The sequence below is a fragment of the Polyodon spathula genome, chromosome 10 (genome assembly GCF_017654505.1).
Source record: "Polyodon spathula isolate WHYD16114869_AA chromosome 10, ASM1765450v1, whole genome shotgun sequence".
Lineage (NCBI taxonomy): Eukaryota > Metazoa > Chordata > Actinopteri > Acipenseriformes > Polyodontidae > Polyodon > Polyodon spathula.
This window is the reverse complement of record NC_054543.1, coordinates 19,824,003-19,850,978: the sequence shown is the minus strand read 5'-3', so window position 1 is coordinate 19,850,978 and position 26,976 is coordinate 19,824,003. Positions and strand designations below refer to the sequence as shown.

Below are 26,976 nucleotides of genomic sequence, written 5' to 3'. Positions count from 1 at the left end.
GAACCAGCACGCACAGCAATTGTTCATTTGTTTTCTTTTTACCCCATGTCTCTACTCCCATTCTCCACTCTGAACACCCAACCCTGAGTGAGTGATTTGTGCCTCTATATATACAGCTGTGCCGGGATTCACACCCATAGCAAGAATTTACTTAAAAATGTGAGTGCGGCATTTGAAAGTCTTGCCCATTAAAGTCTTTTTAAAATAGCTCTATATTACATTTTAGGCAACATCACACAACTTAAGCAGTTAGTACATTGTTATAAAAAGATACTTCATTTCATTTCACTGACAACATATGATTCTGTTCACAACAGTAAGAAGCCAAGTTCTCTTTATAGTGATCTGGCCGCCTTCTTGGCAGCAGCATCTATCCTTTAATGCCAGCTATTTATAACTTGACATTCAAACCGTGATGTCCATGCAGCAAGCATTGTTACTACTACATTGCAACCCCCTATCAAGACCTAGCCACAGCAACCCAATGCCTCTCAGGAATAGCTATGAGTAAACATTAAACCAGATAACTTCCACTCGAAAAATATGTGTTTCAATTATCCCTGATCAAGCACTTGAAAACTCAACTTCATCACTGGGCAATCATTAACTTTTACCTTCATTAGTTTCAGTGCATGTCACAGTAACGACTTTATGTGACAAGTAGCACATTAAAAAAATCAGAGAACAAGCAATTATTCTCTCATTCAGATATTGGCTGTTTAAAAAAAAAAAAATAATAAAAAAAAATCAGTTTCTTCTACCCTGAAATGCCCAATTTGAATGTCCCTAACCCATGCAACACACTTACAATCTGGAGGACTGAAGGTCAGTGAGTGAGCCAATTCTCTTCACATAATCAACAAAAGCAATTGATGTCACCAGGCTACTGATCCCTAGAGGCAAGGGCATAGCCTGGGAAAGTGGTTGGAGCTCCATGAGGTCCCATTTGATTCCCCACAGTAACCCTGCTGCAGTGCAAAGGCTAGTGCAGTGCAATGGGATGTGAATCATGCAGTGCGCTGGGTCCCCAACAGTACAATGGGATGTGATTCATGCAGTGCGCTGGGTCCCCAGCAGTGCAGTGGGATGTGATTCATGCAGTGCGCTGGGTCCCCAGCAGTGCAGTGGGATGTGAATCATGCAGTGCAGTGGGGTGTGATTCATGCAGTGCTGTGGGTCCCCAGCAGTGCAGTGAGATGTGATTCGTGCAGTGCTGTGGGTCCCCAGCAGTGCAGTGAGATGTGATTCGTGCAGTGCTGTGGGTCCCCAGCAGTGCAGTGAGATGTGATTCGTGCAGTGCTGTGGGTCCCCAGCAGTGCAGTGAGATGTGATTCGTGCAGTGCTGTGGGTCCCCAGCAGTGCAGTGGGATGTGATTCATGCAGTGCGGTGGGTCCCCAGCAGTGCAGTGGGGTGTGATTCATGCAGTGCTGTGGGTCCCCAGCAGTGCAGTGAGATGTGATTCGTGCAGTGCTGTGGGTCCCCAGCAGTGCAGTGAGATGTGATTCGTGCAGTGCTGTGGGTCCCCAGCAGTGCAGTGGGATGTGATTCATGCAGTGCTGTGGGTCCCCAGCAGTGCAGTGGGATGTGATTCATGCAGTGCGGTGGGTCCCCAGCAGTGCAGTGAGATGTGATTCGTGCAGTGTGATAGGGGCTTTTACTAGGTGAGCCACTCAGGATCTCCTTAACAACCTTGCCTCTTGTAATTAATATTTTGTCAGTCCCAAACTGTTGGTAAGATTGGATACATGTGGGACCCCAATGAAACATGATGGAAAAAAAGTATGGCGTGTCAACGGATGTGTGTCCACGCTTCAGTTTAGTTTACTATTATCATTCACTAAACCTTTACACTAAAATCAGAGGGTATCAGCTTGGCATAGTAAATTAGTATAATAGAGTACAGTACGTGAACATTTAGACCAGTGGTGCACAATTTTTTTGCTGGCTGGGCCAGATTGAAAACTTACCTCACTTCTGAGGGCCACTAATACAGTAATAGGGTTTTTTTTTTTTTTTTTTTTTTAGAACAACTGTATTCAGAATCAGTCAAAGATAGTTTTGTTGTACAACACAAGACCAAAATATAAAGGTTTGTTAACGGGTTAATGTATTTAAACTAATTTACAAAAACCAATTCAATTATTCATGGTCTTTTTATGTAACACAACATACTGGAATGATTGTTTAATTTCAGAGAACCTATGGGTGTTTTGCGGCAGCATGTTTAAATAGCTTGACTATTACAGCTCCCTTACAAATTAAAACAGATTTTTAATCCTCTGTCTTCCATAAAGCAATAGTTTCCAGTCCAAGTTTCATTGAATTTCCGATGTTCCTGAATTGTATCTGGTGATTAATTGACGGGATACCTATTTGAACACAGAAAGTAGACTTACTTATTGGTGTTATTATACAAATAAAGTCACTGTTCTGTAAAACTGGTAAATAAAATTATTTTTTGTAAAATTATATTTAAAAAAGATCAAGTATTGCGGGCCACAGAATGCCTCTCTGTGGGCCGTATGTTGTGCACCACTGATTTAGACAAAGAACATACATGTAAAATGCAAGCATTTTTGAGATATTCATTTATTTTCAAATTTAAAAACTCCAAAGAGTGAAAGTTCCATTATATGTATCACTTGTACCCTTCCATAGGTGTGGTATCAGCAGATATATACTAGATAGCATATCAATTGAATTATATTCTAATCTAAGAAACATGTTACCAATACAGAATTGCTGTTGGCAGAAGAATTGAAACACTATTTTCCTGGAAGCAATAATATTTATTTAAATACTCTTGTGCTGACAGAAGGATATAGAGATATGCAAAGGGGTGCCATCATCGTGCCAACTGACAACATCAATCAGGCTGTGTTATGATGAAATAGCTAGCAGCACCTTGCATTGGAAGAAACCATGTGGCAGCTCTCCAGCATCAGTTGCATTGCCCTTAACCATACTGACTTCTAATAAGAAGGATTGGCTCTAGAGCACCAATGGATTTAATCGACCCAGTCTGACATTATAGTTATGCTTTGCTACATGTAATAAAGAGAAATGTAATTGTATATATTTCTGTGGTCAGTTTCTATTTTTGCATTTAAAAAAAAAAGGATACCTTGCTCAAGTGCATGGAAAACATTTATGTAAAAGTAAGGAGGTTGGATACAAACGGATGACCGCATACAAGGCAAGTGAGCATCTTACCCCCTTGTGATGAAGTGCCTGCCCCTGTGTGTATTTTCTGTTATATGTTGTGTGTTTAATGTTGGTGTATAGTCATTGGTACACGGGTGTGTAACAAAGTGCCCGCCCCTGTGTATATTATCTGTTATGTGTTGCGTGTGGTGTGTTTAAATGTTGGTGTATAGACATTGGTACACGGGATATAAACGGGTCTGTGTAACACGAGTGTTTAAAATGTATATTTGTATTTAGGCACGAGGATTGCACAGCACTTCACGTGCAAGTAAAATGTAATATGTGAGCACGGGGAATTGCACTTTATTAATTCACGTGCTGGGATTCAAGTGAATAATTAATTGGTAATTGAATCCCAGCACAATAGTATATATAGATGCACGTTGTCACATACTGGGGTTGGGTGTTCGGTGAGCGGAGAACGGGATTGGAGACGGAGGAAATAAGTAGTAATAATAATAATAATAAGAATAATAATAATAATAAATAATAAGAGGAGAAAGTATCCGCTCACCGTGTTTGTCAGTGTCTGTCCGTGCACCGTTTTGTTAAGTTTAGTCTGTTTTCGTTTGTCTATTTATTTTGGCGTAGAGTGCCGTGTCCTGTGTTTTTCGTGTTTGTGTAAACCTTTTATTTTGTATTAAACCGGCGCCAACAGGCGTCTTCATCACTTCATTTCATCCGTCCTGTGTTTTGTGTATTTCATTACCTTTTCCTGGTTCTGACGCCGCCCACTTCGGCCGTCTCTGTGACACGTGGTGTCAGAAGTGGGATAACAGCGCCTCCAAGCGTCAGACCAGGAGAGGTGTTTTGTCAAAAAAAAAAAAAAAAAAAAAAAAAAAAAAAACAAAAAAAAACCCACAGCAACAACAAAAAAAATAAAACATGGAAGGCTGGGACTGGAGAGATGGCTGCCAGGACCTGGAGGAGTTCCTCGGTGGTCTGGAGGACCAGGGCTGGTGCCTTGCCTGTGGGGAGTTTGGGCACCCGGTGGTGCGCTGCCCCTACCAGGAAGGAGAGGAGGAACTGCCGCAGGAGAGGAAGGTGAGGAGGTGGCAGAGAAGGGGAAAGGGGAAGAGGAAGGCAGAGGTCCCACCGCTGTCTCCACAGCCGCACCAGTCTCCTGCAAGGGAGGAAGAGCCGCACCAGTCCCCTGCAAGTGAGGGAGAGCCGCACCAGTCCCCTGTATCAAGGGGAGACTACACACCGCTCCCACCTCCACCACCAGGAGACTACACGCCGCTCCCACCTCCATGGGCAGGAGCAGAGCAGCAGGAGCTGCCTCTGCCTCCGCCACCTCCACCAGCAGGCGCAGAGCAGCAGGAGCTGCCTCTGCCTCCGCCACCTCCACCAGCAGGGGGAGAGCAGCAGGAGCTGCCTCTGCCTCCACCACCTCCACCGGCAGGAGGAGAGCAGCAGGAGCTGCCTCTGCCTCCGCCACCTCCACCGGCAGGGGGAGAGCAGCAGGAGCTGCCTCTGCCTCCGCCACCTCCACCGGCAGGGGGAGAGCAGCAGGAGCTGCCTCTGCCTCCGCCACCTCCACCGGCAGGGGGAGAGCAGCAGGAGCTGCCTCTGCCTCCGCCACCTCCACCGGCAGGGGGAGAGCAGCAGGAGCTGCCTCTGCCTCCGCCACCTCCACCGGCAGGGGGAGAGCAGCAGGAGCTGCCTCTGCCTCCGCCACCTCCACCGGCAGGAGCAGAGCAGCAGGAGCTGCCTCTGCCTCCGCCACCTCCACCGGCAGGAGCAGAGCAGCAGGAGGCACCTCTGCCTCCGCCACCAGCAGAGGGTGAATGCCTGCTGGGTCCCTGTCCACCAGCAGAGGGTGAATGCCTGCTGGTATCACTTCCCCCACCAGCAGAGGGTGAATGCCTGCTGGTATCACTTCCCCCACCATCACGAGGAGAGGAGCTGGAGCTTCCTCTGCCTCCACCTCCATCAGGGGGAGAGGAGCAGGAGCTGCCTCTCCCTGCACCAGAAGGACCAGGACTAGATGCTGGGGGTCCTCAGCAGCCCTTGCATAGGCTGCTGAGGGAAGCACGGGGAAGAACCTCCCGGCTGCAGTGGCCGAAAAGAGGGCCAACACCCGCACCCCAGCTTGTCCTGACTGCCAGCCTCGCTTCGCCCAGGGATGCCAGCCTCGCTTCGCCCAGGGATGCCAGCCTCGCTTCGCCCAGGGATGCCAGCCTCGCTTCGCCCAAGGATGCCAGCCTCGCTTCGCCCAAGGATGCCAGCCTCGCTTCGCCCAAGGATGCCAGCCTCGCTTCGCCCAAGGATGCCAGCCTCGCTTCGCCCAAGGATGCCCTCTGCATCGCCTGGGGTTGCCCGCCGCTCTGCATCGCCTGGGGTTGCCCGCCGCTCTGCATCGCCTGGGGTTGCCCGCCGCTCTGCATCGCCTGGGGTTGCCCGCCGCTCCGCATCACAGCCGGAAGTACTGTGGCCGGAACCCCACGAAGGGGAGCTGCCGGCCACGAAGAAGGGGGAGGAGGTCTGGAGACCGCCAACCCCAGCAGCAGTTTCGCTGCCGGAGGAGGGGGAGGAGGTCTGGAGACCGCCAACCCCAGCAGCAGTTTCGCTGCCGGAGGAGGGGGAGGAGGTCTGGAGACCGCCAACCCCAGCAGCAGTTTCGCCGCCGGAGATCGTGGGGGAGGTCCGGAGACCTGCTCCCTCTGCAGTTTCTTCCCTGCAGGAAGAACGGTGGTTGAAGCCCCACCAAGGGGAGCTGCCGGCGCCGAAGAAGGGGGAAGGTCAGGAGACCACACCCCAAGCAGCCTTTCCGCTGCTAGGACTACCCTGGCAGGAGAATGCTACCCCGCTGACAGCATTACGACCTGTGGGCCCCTGGAAGCCTCTGGTCCTGGCCAAGGACTTTGGGCGGGACTTTTGGGCTTTTAAGGGGGGAGGTGGCCATTGAGGCCATGTGTGCTTTGCACAAGGAGGGGGTATATGTAACAAAGTGCCCGCCCCTGTGTATATTATCTGTTATGTGTTGCGTGTGGTGTGTTTAAATGTTGGTGTATAGACATTGGTACACGGGATATAAACGGGTCTGTGTAACACGAGTGTTTAAAATGTATATTTGTATTTAGGCACGAGGATTGCACAGCACTTCACGTGCAAGTAAAATGTAGTAATATGTGAGCACGGGGAATTGCACTTTATTAATTCACGTGCTGGGATTCAAGTGAATAATTAATTGGTAATTGAATCCCAGCACAATAGTATATATAGATGCACGTTGTCACATACTGGGGTTGGGTGTTCGGTGAGCGGAGAACGGGATTGGAGACGGAGGAAATAAGCAGTAGTAATAATAATAATAATAATAATAATAATAATAATAATAATAATAATAATAATAAGAGGAGAAAGTATCCGCTCACCGTGTTTGTCAGTGTCTGTCCGTGCACCGTTTTGTTAAGTTTAGTCTGTTTTCGTTTGTCTATTTATTTTGGCGTAGAGTGCCGTGTCCTGTGTTTTTCGTGTTTGTTAAACCTTTTATTTTGTATTAAACCGGCGCCAACAGGCGTCTTCATCACTTCATTTCATCCGTCCTGTGTTTTGTGTATTGCATTACCTTTCCTGGTTCTGATGCCGCCCACTTCGGCCGTCTCTGTGACACTGGGATATAAACGGGTCTGTGTAACACGAGTGTTTAAAATGTATATTTGTATTTAGGCACGAGGATTGCACAGCACTTCACGTGCAAGTAAAATGTAATATGTGAACACGGGGAATTGCACTTTATTAATTCACGTGCAGTTGTACCGAGACTCCAGTTGAATGATTGATTAGCAATCGAGTCTTGGTACAGCTGCATAAAAGCAACATGTTTTCACCCACTCGCGGTGGTGTGTTCGGTAAGTGGAGAACAGGATAGGAGACAGAGGTAATCATTGTGATCATAAATAATAAAAGTAAAATATCTGCTCACCATGTTTTGTTAGTCCGTTTTGTTTGTATTTTTATTTTGGCGAATGTGCCGTGTCCTTGTGTTTTTGTTTATTACCACCGTTTATTTTCTGTTCTGTTTATTTATTAAATGCTGAGCGAAAGCATTCGCTCAGCTTCACCAAACTCCACAACTCTCTTTGTTTATTTTCCTGTTTCTGGTCTGACACCACCCACTCCGGCCGTCTTTGTGACACCACTATGCATAAGAGCCAGGCTTTCTTAATGTCATCTCATCTCACCTACAGGAATCAGAGCTGCAATAGCAGAGCATCATACAACACTGCCCGCATATTGGTGTTTGACAGATAGAGTTTGTGTAGAATCAGGTAGCATCAATAGGTGACATAACAACTACAGGACCTCTCACAGCTTGTGATGATGGAATGTGAAGCAGAGGAAATTGATTGCAGAGTGATTGCAATGGATACCAAAAACATCTTCATGTTGTGTCTGCTTTATAGTGATTGTAAGCATTAACATTAAATGGCTGCAGATGGTCACACACGACAGATACTGCCTGAAATACCCTCCTGAGAATTCCCCTGGGCCCTATTCATACACATGTTAAAGATGGTGTAGGAACACACTTCTAACACTCTCTTGAACTGTTGAACAAAGGTTTAATGAATAAAAAACATGATTTAATTAATCAAAATGATCTTTAAAAAATAGCAGAACAAAACATTCTTCAAATGAAATTCTATGAATAGGGTTCCTTTGATTGTGTCTCACGTGACATGCATGTATAATTCTGAGATTCGATTACTCAAGGAGTTAGTAGAGGTTCATAGTCAAAAAAAGATTTACACATTTTCATGAAAACTAAGTTTTACCTAACACTGCAGTCTCTCATGGGGTTGAGACACATCTATTTATAGACTGTGCAATATGATTGGGTGAATCTGATTCAGATGCAGACTTCAGCTCCTCTAATCAAGTAACGTGCATCACACTGGCTCCTGCTCTTTCTGTGCTGGCAAATACAACTTGACAAACATCCTCCTGCTTTTGTTGCCAGTTTTTTATATTCTTTTTTCAGATTGCATGTACAATTTGTTTGAAATGGCAGACATGAGTTTGTTTAATTTTATATCAATATTATTCTATTTAGTTATTATATTGATTTTAATTTTGACCCTTATAACTGATTATTTTGATGATGTTATTATTTTATAGTGCTATATAGAGGAGACACCCTGAATGTTCATAGAGTGCTGTAGTTATTCTATGAATGAGGATAGCTGAATAACCCAGATGAGCCAAACTGAGATCCAGTAAGAAAAATGCGCAGTCAGGGCAAGTCAATATGAAAAAGTTATTCCATGCTAGATATCTCAACACTATATACAGTATATTAGGGCTGCTCCGATTGATAGATTAAACCGATTAATAAACTAATTAACAGATCAAAATTTTTAATCAATTTCACAAAAAAGTTACTGAAATAATTGAAGACATCTATTTCTTTAATTTTTTTTCCTTATCCACAAAAGTAAAACTTTTGCTACAAAAGATTATAGTTATTTGTTTTCGGGAAATTTCTAGAAATTATACATTTTCATTGGGCTATGTCAACCTTTGACTTCAACTGTGTGTGTGTGTGTGTGTGTGTGTGTATATATGTATATATATATATATATATATATATATATATATATATATATATATATATATATATATAATTATATATTATATAATATATTATTAAATATTAGAAGATTTATCACATCATTTCAGATCCCAAACAATGTATTTATTTTCGTAAAAACACCATACTGCTGCAAAGATGTTTATATTTACAACTCAAAATAACAAACAACTTGTTATTAAATATGTACTTTATTAAGGGATATACCAAGTCGCCATGATCGATAAAATATTATTTGTAAAACTATTCTTTCTTACAGCCAGCATACTGTCTCTATCCTGTAAGCCAAGTCACTTGATACTCCAATTCTGCTGTATCTCCCGCATCAATACGGTTTTGTGACATTCTGTTGTTCTTTCTTATAATATAGTCCAAGAGTGGTACACTGATTGCAGTGTGAACACAGCTTTACCATATGGCAGAACAACTGTCTCCTAACCTGCCCACCTGACCATCTCCCAGCGTCTCCTGAATATTCTTGGCCACTGATGCAATTTAAAAACATTTCCTTGACAACAAAAAAATGGTACCCAAATTGTAACTATTTTTGGTGGTTGCAAGAAGCTAACAGCAAGTTATACTTCACAAATATAAGAGTAAGTACATTCCTCATTGTAAACCTATGCAGTGGTCCTCAAAGTAATTTTAACACAGGCATAAATTGAACTTACTTGACTGTTTGCGGGCACACTGACTTCTTCTCGAGACATACACAGTGTGTGTGTGTGTGTGTGTGTGTGTGTGTGTGTGTGTGTGTGTGTGTGTGTGTATATATATATATTAAGAGGTTTAGCGAGAGTTATTCTTGGCTAGTTATTCTAGTCTCAGGCAGTAATTGTGCGTGCTGCGCTTATTCGTTAAATAATTTATATAAAATACGCAATCCAATATACTACGGTGTTTCCCTTGTCTGGTGAAATAAAAAAATATAGAGATAGAAAATGAAATTCTAAATACTGAAATGTATTATTTTTCTCAATAACAGTTGGCGAAATTCAGTGCTTACCCGGCATATTAACACCCGCCTCTGCTCACGAAGGATTTGACAGCTGTCAGATCTTTTGCTTTCCCATTGGCTACTCACTCACCTTCAATTTTCATGCAGAATACCGTGAACGGCCTCTGCTTGCTTATGATTGGACAGCTGCATAAAACTTGGCAGATATGACTTTCCTATTGGTTAAACTTACTGCCAGTACCTCTAACTGAAACAGACACAGTTTATGTCCCACCCAGATAAATTATGATTGGGCTACCGCAGAGACTATGCAGATACTCAGTTAGCTGATCGTAATGCAGAAGCCCTTCAGGAAAAAAAAAAATGTTGAGTACGTACAAGCACAGCATAAGAGAGCAGCAATGTCTTCAGACAGCTGTGGCGCTTTTGTTGGAAAGCGTGTTTACCTTTCTTTATTTTTCCACACTACGACCCGCCAGAAACGTGTTTAAGAACAGCTGCCGCAGGCACGATGGCCTAGCTTCATGGGCACGAATTTGCCCGCAGGCACCACTTTGAGGACCACTGACCTATAGGATGGTTTGACAGGGAGGACCCTGTCGCTGGTTCTTACGTGGATATGTGCAGCTGGGAAACGTAACAGGAGACACATTTGCTAGGCAACCAATTGAGTATGTAGGCTCGCCCGATGCTGAGCTGATCGGGAGGACCAGATTGGCTGGGGGGCGTGCCCATGGAAATTGCACGCAGCTCAAAAGGCATCTGTGCCACAGCTCGTGGAGACAGCACCGCCATGCTGCACAGACAGGTGCTTTGTTTACAGCACTAGTGTTTATTAAATCTGCACGCCAGTGTTGTGTGTTAACACTCAATGCTCTCTGTCTGACTCATTATTATTCCACTGAACCACGACCACAACCCACACATGTAACACTTCTCACCGTTACAGATGGTTTTATCCAATCAAGTTCAAAGTAAGTTGCACATTACCCGAGGGTAGATGCCTTCTAAAGCTAACATCTGGAAACTAGCTTTAAATTTCTACCAACCTAAAGCGTTCCAGTTTAATCCAACATAATTCATACAAAAACAATTTCAGAGTTTATATTAGCATTAGCATCTGCCACAGGGGTTATTTTCTGTAGGTAACCAGTTATCTTGCAGTTATGAGCTAAGACATTAATGCTTAAATATATCCTCACAGTTTAGAGCAGTCAGTCATTACAGTAAATGACCACAGCGCTTCAGAATCCTGAAACATTAACCCACATATCATACAGTGCAATAGCACAATACAAATATGTTCAAAAATGTATAGTAACCCACTGTTCAGCTCATACTTGCATTAACTATCCCCACAGCAGGCATTCTATACATATAGTATTTTGTTAATTTAATTAATTTACTAGACAACTTCCTGAGAAAACGCTGGCATGATTCTGCTGTTTTTAGTGTACAGAAAGCTCTCACATAGTTTGACTTGCTGCACCAAACACAGTAACTCTGAATCATTTAAATAAACCAAACTGGAATTAGGTAATGGAGACCAGCACAGATTCTCAGATGTCTGAATAGTAAAGGCCAAATGCCATAAAAAAAAACACTTGCACAGTTTAAAATACCTCAGCACATTTTTGGAATACTAGTCGTGGGTGCTCAACTGACACAGTCTGTTGCTACAGAACATACAGGATGACTGTGGCAGTGAGGGCTGCAATGGTAACGTCAGACCAGGAAATTAAACCAAAACACAAAGGTAGGGACAGGGGAAATGGTGCTGCTGCGCTCGTATTTTAAATGTTAGCTTGAGTAAGTTCAGGAGGTGTGTAGCAAAGGGGGGTTTCCAATTTCCTGTCAATTAGTTCCTATTTACTATTTAAGCCCTGATCACTTGCATCTTTGCTGTCTAGTGTTTCATTTTCCTCCTCCTCCCCTCCTTCACCTTCTCTTACATGCCTTTGCATCGGTCGCTCTAGGGGGCAAGTGATCTCACTTCCCTGACCTCAGGGCATGGCTTCAGCTAACCCTCGACCTTCAGGGGGGTTCTCACCGTGTGAGTCAGAGCAGACCCCCGGCCACACTCTGTTCTTTCGCAGCTCCTGCACTTATCTTGCCTCACTCAAGGCGATCTATACTCTGTCTCAGTTCGGGACGTGGCTACTCGTGCTCGAGTCCCATACTAACCTTTATATCTCGTTCTTATCTCAGGTCCCAGGCAGCATGAAGTCTCGGCCAATTGGGGGTCTAACGAGCGCCCCTTTACAGAAGTCTCAGATGCTGGGTACCTCTCCCTCTCTATCTCCTTTCGTGTCCCAGTCTCCGGGACCATCTTCCTCTGAGGGGCGGCTCCACGAGTCATAACCCTCATATATGTTTTTGGTTGCTAGGTCCGTCGGCCCTGAGCATGTCGGCATCGCCGCCCTCAGTCAGTGACCACTTTCTGTATCCTGTCTTCGGTTGCTGGGTCCTTCGCCCCTGGGCTCGTGTCAGCATCGCCGCCTCAGTCAATGACCACTTTCTGTCCTAGCTTCCATGTCCAGCTTCGCTGGTCGCTACTAGAGTGGGCCCCGTCCGGTCCTTTCTAGCTGGCACTCTGTCCTACTAACCGCTCCCTTCTGCTTCTTCTGCCCTATCTCTATCCCTATCTCTACCCCCAGCTCACGCCTCGTGAATTAAATGTAAAATAAATATTTGAACAAAAATAAACACACAGAGCAAATTAAATAGTCAAACAAAAAAACAAATCACGAACCCAAAAGAACACTAAGGTCAGGCTGAGCAATTGCCTTCACTGATCCTTCTCTCTCTCTCTCTCTCTCTCTCTCTCTCTCTCTCTCTCTCAAGATTGTGGGTTTTGGGAGAGGCGTGTAAGTTTGAGAGTGTGTGTGTGAGTTGTTGCCAGTCGGCACTCACTGCATTACTTTGAGTTTTGAATCTTTTTCTTTTGTTATTTATTTATTTATTTATATCATAAATTAATAGGCTTGTGGAACCCAATGGGTTCCCGCTCTGGCGTCACGAGTGGTTTAACCCGGAGAACGGCTTTAGGTGTATTCCTGATAGCTCTGCCTCTGTGGAAGATGTACTGTTAGTGGTGGGAGAAATGGTCAGTTTTGATAATGTTAAATCTGCTTTGAGGATGAATAAGGCCCTTGTTGTTTTCCTGAGTCAGGAGCGATTGGTAAATAGCATAGTAGAGGATGGGTTTTCAGTTCATAATTCCCTGATTACAGCGATGCCTTTGTCGACCCCACTCACTAAAGTTGTTATTTCTAATGTTCCTCCATTTATAGATGGTGCACTGTTGGAAAGAGAATTGTCTTGCTATGGAAAGGTAATGTCACCTATTTAAATGATTCCGCTGGGCTGTAAAGCAGAGAAAATCAAACATGTGATGTCTTTCAGGTGGCAAGTGTTTGTGTTGCTGTACAACCCCGAAACTGTGCTAGAAGTTGCATGGAAATTTAGTGTTGAAGGCAGAGATTACGTTGTGTTTGCCACTACAGACACCACGGAATGTTTTAATTGTGGAGCAGAGGGGCATCTTAAACATACTTGTCCCAAACTACAACCGAACCCTTCTGCTGATACTCACGCTGGTGATGGGGAGGAGGACGGAGAGGCTCGGGGGAGCTCAGAAGGAAGAACTGGCCAGAGAACGACCTATGCCCCCACCCCAACGACTGAGACAAGCTGAAGTACAGGAGCCTGCAATGCAGAATACAGTGTGGGGGACTTCTTCGGAGAATGCGACTGTGACTGAACAAGATGGTAAGTTAACGGGGAAAATTAAAAAAAGAAAAATGGAAAAAAGGATTTCTAAAATAGCTTTGGGGAGCAGAGAGGAGTCTATTTGGTACGCTGTGTGCGACAGGGCTGAGCTCTGTTGCCGTGCATAGCTGCAGTCAGGCGGATCCGCTAGTACTGCCGCTCAAGGTGATATGCAGCCTGGAGGGAGTGCCTCTAGGCTTACCCGGGGAGATCCCTGCTGTTCGGGGAGGGCTGAGGACATGAGTGCCAGTTCTTACACTGGCGGCGTTACAGCCTTAACCCTGGATGCTCCTTTTGAGTCGATCGGAGCTGCAGAGAAAACATTAGTTGTAGATCAGGAGGCTGAATAAGCAACTGTAGAATCAGAGGCTGCAGAAGAGGGTGAATGGGGAATGTGTAAGTGGGAAGAGGAAGAAGAAAATGATGGAGAGGTTTCTGACTTCTTGTAGCTCTCTGACCTCCCAGTCAGAAAACCTCTAAGCGAAAACTATATACTCTTGCTCAGATAAATAATTTTGTAGGTAAGACAAAAGGTAAGAGGGGGGGGGTTGACATTGCATAATTTTTCCTGACTTGAAATTGTTTTTACTTTCTGCCAATACTATTCTCAGGAAAGCAACTTTGGCTGAATTTGATAAAAAAAAAAAACGTTATTGCTTGAAAAAATTTGTTAGCATTTCTCACAAATGTTTAACAAAAGCTAAGCATTAAAATAGATTATCATTTTACATTGCATAATTTTAACCTTGCTTGTTTTATTTTTTTCAGTGTGTGCCTCACTTCGCTATCTATGGAGAAACTATTTTTAACCTCTCCTGCAGGGTGGCTGCTTTCTGACAGCAGGCGGCTCAGCGGCTGTTGTATTGCACAGGACTGTGTTGGCAGGGGCTGGCTTTCTCACTTCTTCACAGGACGGGCCGGCTGGGTTTAGACAAACATCTTTTTCTCATTTCCCCTGACAGATTCCCCAGCTCAGGACTGGACACATTTTACAGTACTATGTTCAATGCCTGGCACCTTCTAGCAGGACTGATTCCTCTCTATGCAGCCAATGGATCTTTGAAGAACCCTTGTTTTTTAATCCTATTTTTAATTGATCCCATTTTAATTCTGTCACTTTGTGTGGAGTGTTTTTAAATGCTGGTTTTACAAAACTGGCCATTTTTTTTAATTCACAGATTTTAGGTGGAGGTCCAGAAGGGAAATGAGCGTGCTGCTGGGTGCACAACCTCACTGAGTTGCATTTTCATGCCACAGAGAGGAAACAATCTCACTCTTCCCCCCAGTTGAGAGACCTAGTGGATACCAAGTGGAGGGCACACCTGGGGGTGAGCGAGGCAGTGATACCCAGCTGGTGCTCACTGTACAAACTATCCCTGCCCAAATGCTCAGGAGACCTGCAGTGGTGTGTGTTGCACAGCATTGTGGTCATAAATCGTTATCTGAGCTGCGTGGAGCCTGGAGTGAGTGAGCAATATCCCTTCTGTCCTGCTTCAGAGACTGTGTATCACCTGTTCACTGACTGCTCCCGACTGCTGCCCTTCTTCCAGCTTTTAGCAGACCTGTTGGCATCTCTTGGTGTTGTTTTTACTAAAACATTATTTATTTTTAGTATCCCCTATAATTCAAAACAATGACAAAAATGTGTGCTTGTTAATTTTATCTTTGGTCAAGTGAAGTTAGCCATTTTTTAATCTCAAAAAAACAAGATTTTAGCCATTGGTTTTACTGATGCTTGGAGTGTTTTTAGAGTCCTGCTTGTTAGTAGAGTTCAGGTGGACTTTTTCTACTATTGTTTGGTGAAGGACTTGGAAAAGTTTACACAGCAGTAGTGTGAAGGGGGTGGGCTGTGTGATGTGAGTGAAGAGGGGGAGCTCATTTTGTTATTTTAACCCTGTCACACTAAACTATATTTATCAATTAATTAACTCGGGAGATGTTCACATCTGCTTGAGGTTTTTATGGTGGGGCTTTTAACCCCATCCATGCTGCCAAACAAGAACAAAACACACAGCTATTCACCATCATTTATCATATTCACAATCATTTGTAATGTGATTCTTTGTACTGTTATATTTTGTAACATGTGTAAGTCGCCCTGGATAAGGCCATCTGCTAACAAATAAAGCTGTAAACTGACAACGGAAAGTCAATTTATAACCTCGATACACCAGTACAGCAGTAAAAATGTCACCATGAGAGGAAAATATTCTCCCAATCTGCTTTTAAACCACTCACTGAGATTAATTACCATTGATTGGTACTCAATTGTAAACGTCGACCACCCTGTGTATTAGGTTTTCAGGTTTTATATGAGCCCCCCTTAATATCCATCATAATTAATCTTGTATTAAATGTTATCCTTCTTGATACATTTTCCTCAGATCTTCACTGTCATGACTATTTTCAACAAGTGCAATTGTTAGCCATTGCAAAATGCTTTGAGGAAAATAATATACTGTACTGTTTGTTAATTTTATGCTTCTCATTTCCAGTCGTGATTACATCCACCTGTTTTTCGCCCAGTGTGTGAAGTGTGGTATTGCTTGGCATGTCGCAAAATACATTTCCAATCTGTCCAACCTGGTACTGTTTGTTAGAACTGAGCCTAATAACCAAACACTGAAATTGGAAAATTCCTCAGGAAGTCAATGACGCTTATTTGAAAATGGCTGCCTGTATGTCATGGATGATTCGAGAACGGGCAGTGATATTTTTGTTCGTCTTTTCTCGGCAGCCAGTCATGTTGTTGTTTGTGTACTCCAGAATTCACGTCTTTTGTTGTCAATTTTAATACATGCATCATTATACACAAATTTAAGATAAAAAAAAAAAATGGTTTAAAAAGTGCGTCTTAAATTTAAGGGAATATGGTAATCTCTGATCAAGGTTGACAAAGGCTGGCAACTGCCTGCAGCAATTTAATAAACATGAATATTACAGCACTAGGGCTGGTTTTAAAGTTGGTCAGTGTAATACTGAAAAGTACAGGTGTACAAAAAGCTGAAGCAGGAATCCTGAAACAGAGTGTAACTGGGTGTACACAGGGACCAATAGATCAGGAATTCAATATGCAAGGGGAAATGCAGAATTGTTTTTTTTTTTAGCTCTCATCTGGTTATAATGTTTCTTTTAAACCCCTTCTATGAACATCTGCACCCCATATACAATTGAAAGATGAGGGGCACTGGCTACTTTCAGACACTTTGTCATCAACAAACAACAATATTTCAGTCTCTCTCAAGCATAGATTGATAACTAACTGTTTTCACTTTTTTCAGTTTGAGGCCACTGATATTTCATTGTTTATACAGTTAAACTGTTTAATGGAGGCAAGGAATCCCTCATAACCATAGCACTACACGTAGCATGTTTCTCTATTGTACCTGATCCATCAGGTATGGACCTCACAAACGTGGGCAGCATCTTGACTGTAGCTGTAGGATTGGTGTCCCTGGCCAGGCCACTGTCGAGATCCTTCCTGAACCGACACAGGATGTCCAGGAGCATTTCATCTGAGAAACGCATGGCATACAGGTATTTGTCGATCTAAAAGTAAAGAAATAAAAATGCTCAATAAAGGTAAACCTTGTTTTAAGGCCACTTCTGTAAAAACCCCACCTCACAGTTCATAACAATTTTGTGAAGACGTGAGTTGTTCCTCTTGACAGCCATATAATGCCAACAATATAAAATACATTACCAGAACGGCTGGAGTAAATTTGAAAATATGCCCCTAAAAATCTCTATTGTCCCTGAATAGATTTACAGTAATTGTAACATGTTCAAATACACGTGTGGATATAAGTGCTACCCCGTGTATTACTAATTTACCTCCAAAGCAGAATGAATGGGTGACATATGTTCCTCATTTTAGTCTGAATGGGTTTGTGTAATGGTGGCTCCCAAGACTGGTACAACATCCACACGGCAATGGGCAATGTTACAACCTTGACATGAGTGAACGTGATATACTCAGTGAACTTGCATGGACTTGGCATAAGGTCTGTAGTCCTACAGTAGATGATGTAGCCTGTATGACAGTTAAAACTTACAGAAAACTAAATTAAGTAGAATAATATTTCAGCTGGTGCCTTCTAATTAAAACTGGGTTCGTTGACTACCAGGACTGGAACAATATTCAGTGGACTTAGGGTTACCTTGTGACTCCATGTACACTAGGACAGTTTGAGACCGTTCAGGCTTTTCAACTCACATTGCATTGGACTTAAAATATATTTCCCTCAGTAGGTTAGATTTGTTCACAAAATATTAGACAAATATTATAGGGGTTTATCAGTGAGCCTTTGAATAAAACCACTAAGAATACAGTGGCCAATCCAGTTATTTTCATTTAAATTCAGGCTATAATGAACATGTTAAATATAATAGTCTCATATTACCTATACCATGCTTGGACAAGCCTGACCTCTCTCTGTTTCTAAAAATTCCCCTGCATAAGCAAAGACTAAGCCTTATCTTTTGAAGGTCTAATACCTTTCCAGAATCCTACTTTTTGTCTTAGACACTTTTAATTCTTTTACTTTTAAACTCTACATTGTTCCTATAAATAAATACCTGTTTATTACTGCAGTAAAACTTAAATAAAACTCTGTGTCTTTTTTAGTTTTAAATGTAATTCTGTCCAACAGTTGCTTTTTCTTTTGTAATACAAAAGTTTCCGTATTTTTGGCTCACAAACATCATCCCAATCAATCGTATCGTTGTTATGTTAGAACGTCCAGTTGCGCTTTAAGCTAAGTTTTGTAGCAGAGGGTTTCAGATGATTGGTCAATATATTTCGGTATGTTATGGAAAAACAGCCCTATAGAAGGATACTACCACCTCCATGCTTGACAGTAGGTATGGTGTTCTTTTCTTTGTACGCCTCACCAGACTTTCTCCAAACACAACGACTATCAGCGTGACCAAATAGCTAGATTTTTGTTTCATCACTCCACAAAACCTTTGACCAGAACTCATATCCATCATTCAAATGCTGTTTTGCAAACTTTAAGCAATTGTCCTTGTGACCTTTTTCTAAGAGTGGCCTTTTCCTTGGCCTGCGACCATTGAGACCTTCACCATGAAATACTCGGCCTATGGCTGAAATGGAAACCCCAGTCCCACTTGTAGCCAATTCATGTTGAATGTCTTTGGCAGTTAATCTGGGATTATTATTAACCTTCCTCACTATTCTTATACTTGTTCTTGGGGAAAGAACCTATAACCTATAAAGAAATCTTTATGTCTTGATAATAGAAACAATAGTTGAAATAGGAATATTCAAATGCTTGGAAATCTTCTTATATCCTGCTCCAGCTTTGACAATAAATAATTTTCTGCCTAGATAGCTCTTTACTTTTCCCATACTGACTTATTAGTAATGACAGTAATCATCTTATGCCTAACCCTTTTATACTCTCTAAGAATGTTCACCTACAATCCAGCATTTTTTAGACTTTTCTAGAAGGGGTTAGGTTCTGCATTATCATATTGAAATTTCTACCACCTTGTAGACAATACTATCATAGCATCAAAGGGTATGAAAACGTCTGAATTAGCATTTTTGGAGTTTTGCAAAAAATTGCTGAAATAATTAATTGTAGACATCTATTTCTTGTAACTTTTTCCTCATCCACAAAAGCAAAACTTTTGCTACAAAAGATTTTTCCTAAAATTCTTTGTTTTCGAGAAATTTCTAGAAATTATAAATTTCCATTGGGGCATGTAAACTTTTGACTACAACTATATACTGTATACCTTAAATAGCGGATGTAAATTGGTTCAGCAATCTCCTTCTAATCTCACCCCCTGCCTGCCACTCAGTTCTGGGTCCCTGAGTTATGCTGATCATGCAAATAAATGGTGGTTTTGTAAAGTTGGCTTGCACTGGGGGCTAGGTTGAGATACCCAAATCACTTGCAGTTGGACTTGAATTTATTCTTTATTTTATTTTTTTTATACCACATTTACCAATGTATGCCAAAAATAACTGGTTTATTTGGGTTTCCTATTAAAAGCTATAATTTAGGAGAAAAAATGCTTCTTTTAAATTTATATTTACTTCCTGCTCTATAATGAAAGCTTGCAGTGGCACAGCCAAAACTTAATGTAAACAAACTAGACTTTGAACAATGTCTGCTTAAGTCGGGAAAAGGCTAAGCTTTAGAATAAGGCAAAAAATGGACAACAAGAAATTATTGTTTTGTTTAAAACTGAACATGACCATCTTAAAAGATGCTGGCACTACAGTATTCATCAACACTTCCTATTGTCTATTACATTGTTACATCAGCCCCTTCCTTTTATACAGTTTTTTTCTTCTTTTTATTAGTGATGCATGGCAAAACCTGTGCTGCACTTTTCCTGCACATTAAATGCTAAAAGGATGCTTCTGGATCAGAAGTGTGGTGTGTGTTTGTGTTTGAAGGTCAGGTGTGATGTAGACAGTGACTGTGCAGAACTCCATCCCTGTGTCTCTCTCTCTGCAGCACCCTCCACGGCACATTGTGCTGGGCGACGTACATTCTGAGTCAGTGGTTAAACGCTTTTCTTATTTAATAATACAGAGAGATAAGCACTCTCTCAGGCTCTGAAGACATGTTAACTCTTTTTAGCATGTATGGTTACTGCGGTGTAGCATTTTAAAAGTATAGCATACAATAAATACACGCACATTATCGATTTGTCTGGAGCCAAATGCTCCAGGAACTTCTAACCATAAATATAATTCTAACCTTAATTAACGATTTCACTTCAAACGTTTAAAGTCACTATCAGATTACAAAAATTGCAATTCAGTTCCCCTGATTGAGCTATTATAGGATTACCGGACAAAGGGCGTCTGTGTAAAATCAATGAGATGTTAAATCAATGTCCTATTGTAAGTGACTCCGCATATAATGCACAGTTCACAGCATACCTCTGTAAAGCGCTTTGTGATGGCGGGCCACCAGTTGATACTTTCCAAAATAATATTTTTATATATATATATATATTTATATATATATAAATATATATATATATATATATATATATATATATATATATTATATATATATATTCCAATATTTTTAAAAATCACTGTACAAAGTCTCTCAGAAATCAGATTGAATGAGCACTCCTTTAGCAAGAGAACCAATTTTTTAGTTGTCACAAATGAAAAATGCTTCCTTATGAGGACTCAGTAAAACGTTTAAATACTTGAAATACTGAAGCACTTGAGCCCAGCTCTGGCAGCTTAATATAGTTGGTCACAGGAAGAACTCAATTACAACATCAATGGGAATTTCTGTCACAGACACTTCCATTAGCTAATAACAATACAGTGGCAATGGTAACTGTTCAGTTAAAACTACTGGCTCAAAAAAATGATATAGTATTTGCCCAGTTTGTGTTTGTTTTTTAGGTAACTATGTAAGTTAGGATAGCAACACCAATTAAAATGTAACCTCAGCCCAATTAGGTATGGTGTTCTATGCAGGAGATGACATATGTATGCAAGATAAGATATACTGGAATTTTGGCAAATACTGCACTGTGATTGGATGACTTCTAATATGCGATTTCTAATTTGTCAAATAGGGCTAGTCACCTTTCAGATCATTTCTTTATTTAATCTGCTTTTGGACAATGTAAAAGCTTGATTAGTCTGGGAAAGCTTACATTAAACCTCCCTTATGATTTAATCATCCCTGCAACAGAATTTCAGTAAACCAGACAGAAGTTCTACTTCTTTTATATAAGACCTGATCTAGTAGGGCCACAATTTCCTGTCAATACCATAACAACTAAGGCCTGTGAATCAAAATAAATAATGTATTCACATATTCTGTTTATTTTAGTAAATTGAATTGGCTCGCATGTCCATTTTGTGTGGATTGTTCAGTTTTCCATATTGTATTTTCACTTTAACTCTGGTGAAGTCCATTTATCTAGACCCCCTTCATGTAAGACCAGAAACTTACAGTAAATTGATAAGTTACTTGCAAGTCGTTAGCTAAATAGGAGGATCTGAATTGTTAAAAAGCCTTGGTACTGTAATTACACTACTAACTACTACTAAAGAAGAACAGCGTTGAAGGTTAACCTGTAGCCCCAAGGTTAAAACTGTTCTCTCCAAAGCTACAGTGCTACCCAAAACATTCCACCCTGAAGCTGGTACATTACACAACTGATCTACAAGTCACATGGTTAGGAAACCCCTCCCCTTCCAGGCATTTCACAGCGATTTCCTTCAAAATACACATACCTCAGGAAGTAAACTGCACAGGCCATATATCAAGTCATTCTGTATAAGTAAAAGAGAGCAAGGCGAACTGTTTAATTGCTCCTTGTAAAGCCAACTATCAATGCAGAATGATCTTGTGGAAAACTACAACATACCTATGTTCTGTGAAACAGCTTACTGTATACAAAAGCTTACCACAGTACATCTGAATGATTCTTTTGTAGTTGTCATTTATCATTCATAATATGTAAGGCTGTAAACATTCGAACTTAAACAGAAATAAAAATCATTACAGGTTAACCGCACATGTTTTATGAGGATCTTGCATAATTACTTTAGATTTTTTCAAAAAGTTATTAAATTATCTTGGTACCTTGTAAACTACTGTAATTATATAGTGTGTTTAAAATCAATGCCAACATTAACATAAATACAAAACTGAAATATAAAGAAGTCTTTAAATACTAAATAGAGTCTACTTTTTAACTGAAAATGTATGCAAAATATTAAACCAACATTTACACAGAAGGCTTAAAAATTCAATTAACCATAAATTGTAATGTTGGGATAAATTTGAAAACATTATTTTTTTTTTACTTTTAATTGTCTAGAAAACAAGGTTTGAATTTGTACTGAAATACAGTAACATCTCTCAGTACAATAAACCCAGCAACACATCAAATCAAAAAAGAGAAAAACTGTACTGTACAGCAGAATGTGTGTTATTTATTTCAGACTTTATTAATGCATTGGTATCCTCCGCAACGTTTTGATACAGTTATTTATAAATGACGATATAGGAACGAATACAAACATGGTCATTTTTTGGCAGTAAATACATAAACACCAGAAGACATAATAGTAGTACTGTATTTCATGTTAGATTTCAAATTGTACAATTTTTACATTTTTATCAGTTTTTCATTAAGTATATGGAAAAGCGGTATGTAATTCAATTTGTTAACACAACACTATTCGGCAGGTTTCATTCAGCTATGAAGCAAAATTGGTTAATTAAAGGTGATGCAAAATCATCAGTTAAAGGTGATGCAAAATGTTTGGTCATAGCTGTAGTAAACTTTAAAGGAAACACCCAGAACAGCCCCATTGAACAAATATATACTGTATGCACAGGGAGCAATCTGGACAGGTTCTAAGTAGGTCTACCAAGCAGCTGGCAGCTTGCACACTTTCTCTAGTCTCTGTGTGAGTCACAATCAGTCAGATTGAAGGGCATTGCAAGGGTAATTTTTCCTGTCCAATTTGTTGAATGCTGATCAGGTTGCGGATGCTAACCTGAAAAGCCTTCAGGCTTCAGAGTCTAGTATTTGACAAAAATCCTGTTGCGAAAGAACACTGAAAGAACTAGTGACTAACAACCTGCAGGGGACAACCTGCAGGGGTCTGACTACAATACCTTCCAGGCCACAGAGCTATTTTACCTAAGTATATAATCTACACTCAAGGGTTAGAAAACACTAACTAAAGAATGTATATTTAATATAGTATTAGGGGGCATGACTCTTATAGTATAACTATGAATCCTGTCATTAAGGCTGGGTATTGCTTCAGTCTTGCGAGCGACTAGCTAGAGTTGAGAAAAATTCAACCCTGACTCCAATGGATCACCAGACAGTCACATGACTGTCTAGGGTGGAAATTGCACTTCGTGTCGGTCACACAATTGAAGTATGATAGAGGAAATTAGACAGGTTTCGGGTAAACATCACACATATTATATACAATTAAAGCAACACAATAAAACTAAAATAAATTTGTAGAGAAAAACAATAAAACAACTACACTCGGTGGGCAAGTAAACCTACTTGTCTTCAATGACTGTGAGCTTTTCAGATATAAGATATTTTCTAAATTGATTTTACAGTGTACCAGGCAGGGCCAGTGTCCTTTTAACCATCTATACTTCACACATCTCAGTATAATTTTGAAATGACACTTTTTTAACTGATTGGGTTATGGAAATACAGATATGGGCACATGATTGTGTACAGTATGTTCTCTGGTTACGATGATGCCGTACAGTAAATTCCAAAACTTTGAGATGTTTTCACAGAACCCAATTAGCACTAATCATGGACTACCTAACCTAAGGCAACATTAGATTAGTGCCAGTGAGGGCCTGTGAAACCATGTTAAAATAATCTTGTTATTTTTTTTTTTAAGTCTTTCTGTTGTAACAAAAAATATCATAAATTTTCTTGACCGTGTTTCATCACTTAGTGATGTGTTCTCTCAAACATACATAGTCCATTATATTCAATATGTATGTGTACATTTACAATGTGCCAAAGGTAGCAATAACATGGTTATCATTATCATATTTGTATTATTTGATACCTTCATTTAATCAAGTCTTATTTATATTAATGATATGTAGCTGGGTACCTGTAATCTTGGCCAGAGGTCATCATACACATGACCCAATCTCCTGAAAGACTGACCATATATGATAATGGAACCTGCTTTGCTCCAGTGTTTAGTTAAGATGGCATCTACTCTTCCCTTGCTAACCTAAAAGACACACATCTGTGTGAATTCTATCACAATGAGATCATTGGATCCCCCATTCCCAGGTCCTCTGTCCTCTTGGCCAGTTCTGTCTTGGAAGCAAATCAGGATACATCAGTTTCCTACCATAGCCAAGAGCCGTGTCATTATAATACCGGCAGTCTGGAATAAAACTAAACATATACTGTCATGTAAGGGTGACACTATCATCAGTCTGACAATGGCTGGTATATTTTAGATAAATCAATAATACAACATAACACAGAAATAAACACAATGCCAAATTACCCTTATAGAGTACCAGTCAATCTTGTCCAGTTAGTTTGCCAGCATTAGATATAAGATATAAGTTATAAGATAAAATACAATTTAAATAACTATTTTAATATGACATTACTAGCAACATTATTATTAGTGTTATTATTGGTATTATTAGTATTTAGCATTTTTTAATTCCATGCAGTAATTAAATTAAAAGGAATTGATTACCAACGATGGCAATTCCAGGGCCGATGCTCAGACTAGCATACAATTTGTCTGCATTTAAAATATTAAGTGTATCTTAATATACATTGTTATTTAATATATAGGTACATGTTGAGCACCTGATTGGTTATAACACTTCAATGCAGGAATAGGATGCACTAATTGACACAGGCCTTAAAGGGAAAATGTATTCAAATTAAATGTGGCTTCAGCAATTTACTCAGCTAAGAACACATATCTGCTGTAGTTACAGCTGGCTTCTTTACTTTAATCTTGAGCTTGAGCATTATAAATTACACATTCACAATGTCCTGAAATGACTTCTACCTCCTTGTTTCAAGGACACTGCAGAACCACAAAACACGGCTTCATCTTTTAATATCTTGAATATTTCAAGGGCAGGGGCTGCCAACATCCACGATATTACAAGTGGCTGCTTTTCACCCGCTTCGTCTACAAAACACGTTATGTTTATGTAAAATATATGCACAATTACATGCAACATGTCAGTGCTGTTGCATTTCTGTAATGATGCAGAGTGCTGACAACAGCTTCTGCAGAACACATCTGTACCTGGTTTATGAGATCACCTTCACCATAACACTCACCTTTTTGACCTGGTCATCCTTTAATTCTGTAAAATAATAGGCCAGCAGCTGAGCAGCTATCATCCTGCCTGGAGGGTATGATGGGAGATGAGAGAGAAAGACACAAACAGCTGGAAGTAGTGCAGTAGGGATCCAAGCAGTCACTGCAAAAGTCACCAACAGTCCCTTAAAAATGGATTAGTCCTCTTCCCTTTAAGCTGTAAAAAAAATCCACATACAGTTCATACATTAGGCTGTGGCTGTGTCCTCTGCTAGCAACCAGTGTAAAGATGCAGTAATGCTATTGCTGGGTGGTAACCAGCCAAAGCCAGCCCACTGCCTGTACTCCTGCCATTGGCTAAGGGTTTTGCTGCACAAGAAGTGTGGGAGGGAGCAAATGGTCTGTCGCTCAAGCTTTTTTTGTGGCAGGGGGAGGGAGAAGCTACTGTACTGTCAGAGTCCCAGTTCCTATCTACATCACTAGAGCATGTTCAGCATGTTTCTTTTTACAAGTGTCCACATGTACATGCACTTTAATTAATAGTATGCATAACCAGTCAGTGCTGCCCACACAATCCATTTCGTAGTACTGGAATCTTTGAAGAAAGATACATAACTCATAACCCTGCTGTTCATATTGCTGTGCAATGTATTTGAAAAAGAAATGCCGTAAATATTTCGTAGATACTTATATACCAGTACCCACACATAATACATATTTTATATACAGTACATATAGTATAGGGGTTAAACACTAGAAACTCACCTTTGACATGACTGATTTAGTTCAATGCAAATCTCTGATCTGTATTCTGTAACACATACAGTATTAGAAATCATGAAGCAATGCAAAAGGACCGATTTCAGAATATTACATTACATCTTATTTTACCATAATGTTGTGCACGGTAGACTGCCAACTAACAAACAATGGCATGGATAATGGCATTACCATTGTATTGCATTCTTTTAGTTTAATTATTTTTTTAATTAAAACATGACTTATAGGGTCAACTGTACACATTAACTTATAAAAGCTGCATCTTCCTAATGCAGCAACAGTTGTTAGGTGCTTCCATGTCTAAAATGTCTCCACGAATAATGATATATTGATATATTGACAGCACTGAAGGTAGTTAAGGGACAAATAGCTAGGCTCCCGGAGTGTGACCTTGACAAAGACACTTGTGTGCTTTAGCCTCGGTGAGCTGCAAGCAGAAAATTGCTCTCTGTTGAAATAAGGGATTCCTTTCAAAGCAACCTGCATTTGCTGCACAGCAACCCGAATTAACAGCTTATTTGCTCTAACCAGCCAGGTAAATCAACACATTGTAATCTTTTCCAATACATTATCCCTCACAATATATTGAAATATATCTATGTTCAGGAAAACATAGCATTACAATGATTTTCTATGGGTTTCTGTGCTATATTTTATCCTCAGTTTCACATTATGAAGTGGGCAGTTATAGGGTTAAAATCCCACTATATTCCAATGGTCATGTCCGCACATGATGTAAACAGAGCTGTGTTCAATGTCTCATATGACCAGTGACATACCTATTGATGTTTCTCTACAGCTACACGTCCACTCCAAGCTCTCCC

General features: G+C 40.8%; 1 protein-coding gene across 1 annotated transcript in view; it reads right to left on the bottom strand.

Annotated features, from left to right (window-relative positions):
• LOC121321907 (hexokinase-1) overlaps positions 1–25,676 on the bottom strand; it is a 44,469-nt gene extending 18,793 nt beyond the window's left edge. Inside the window, exons 1-2 of the mRNA XM_041261290.1 lie at positions 25,393–25,676; positions 16,923–17,085 (exon numbers count right to left, since the gene is read on the bottom strand). Coding sequence (XP_041117224.1) covers positions 16,923–17,085; positions 25,393–25,455 — 226 coding nt within the window. The 5' untranslated portion in view covers positions 25,456–25,676. The remainder of the gene's footprint in view (positions 1–16,922; positions 17,086–25,392) is intronic.
• Positions 25,677–26,976: the final 1,300 nt, after the last annotated feature.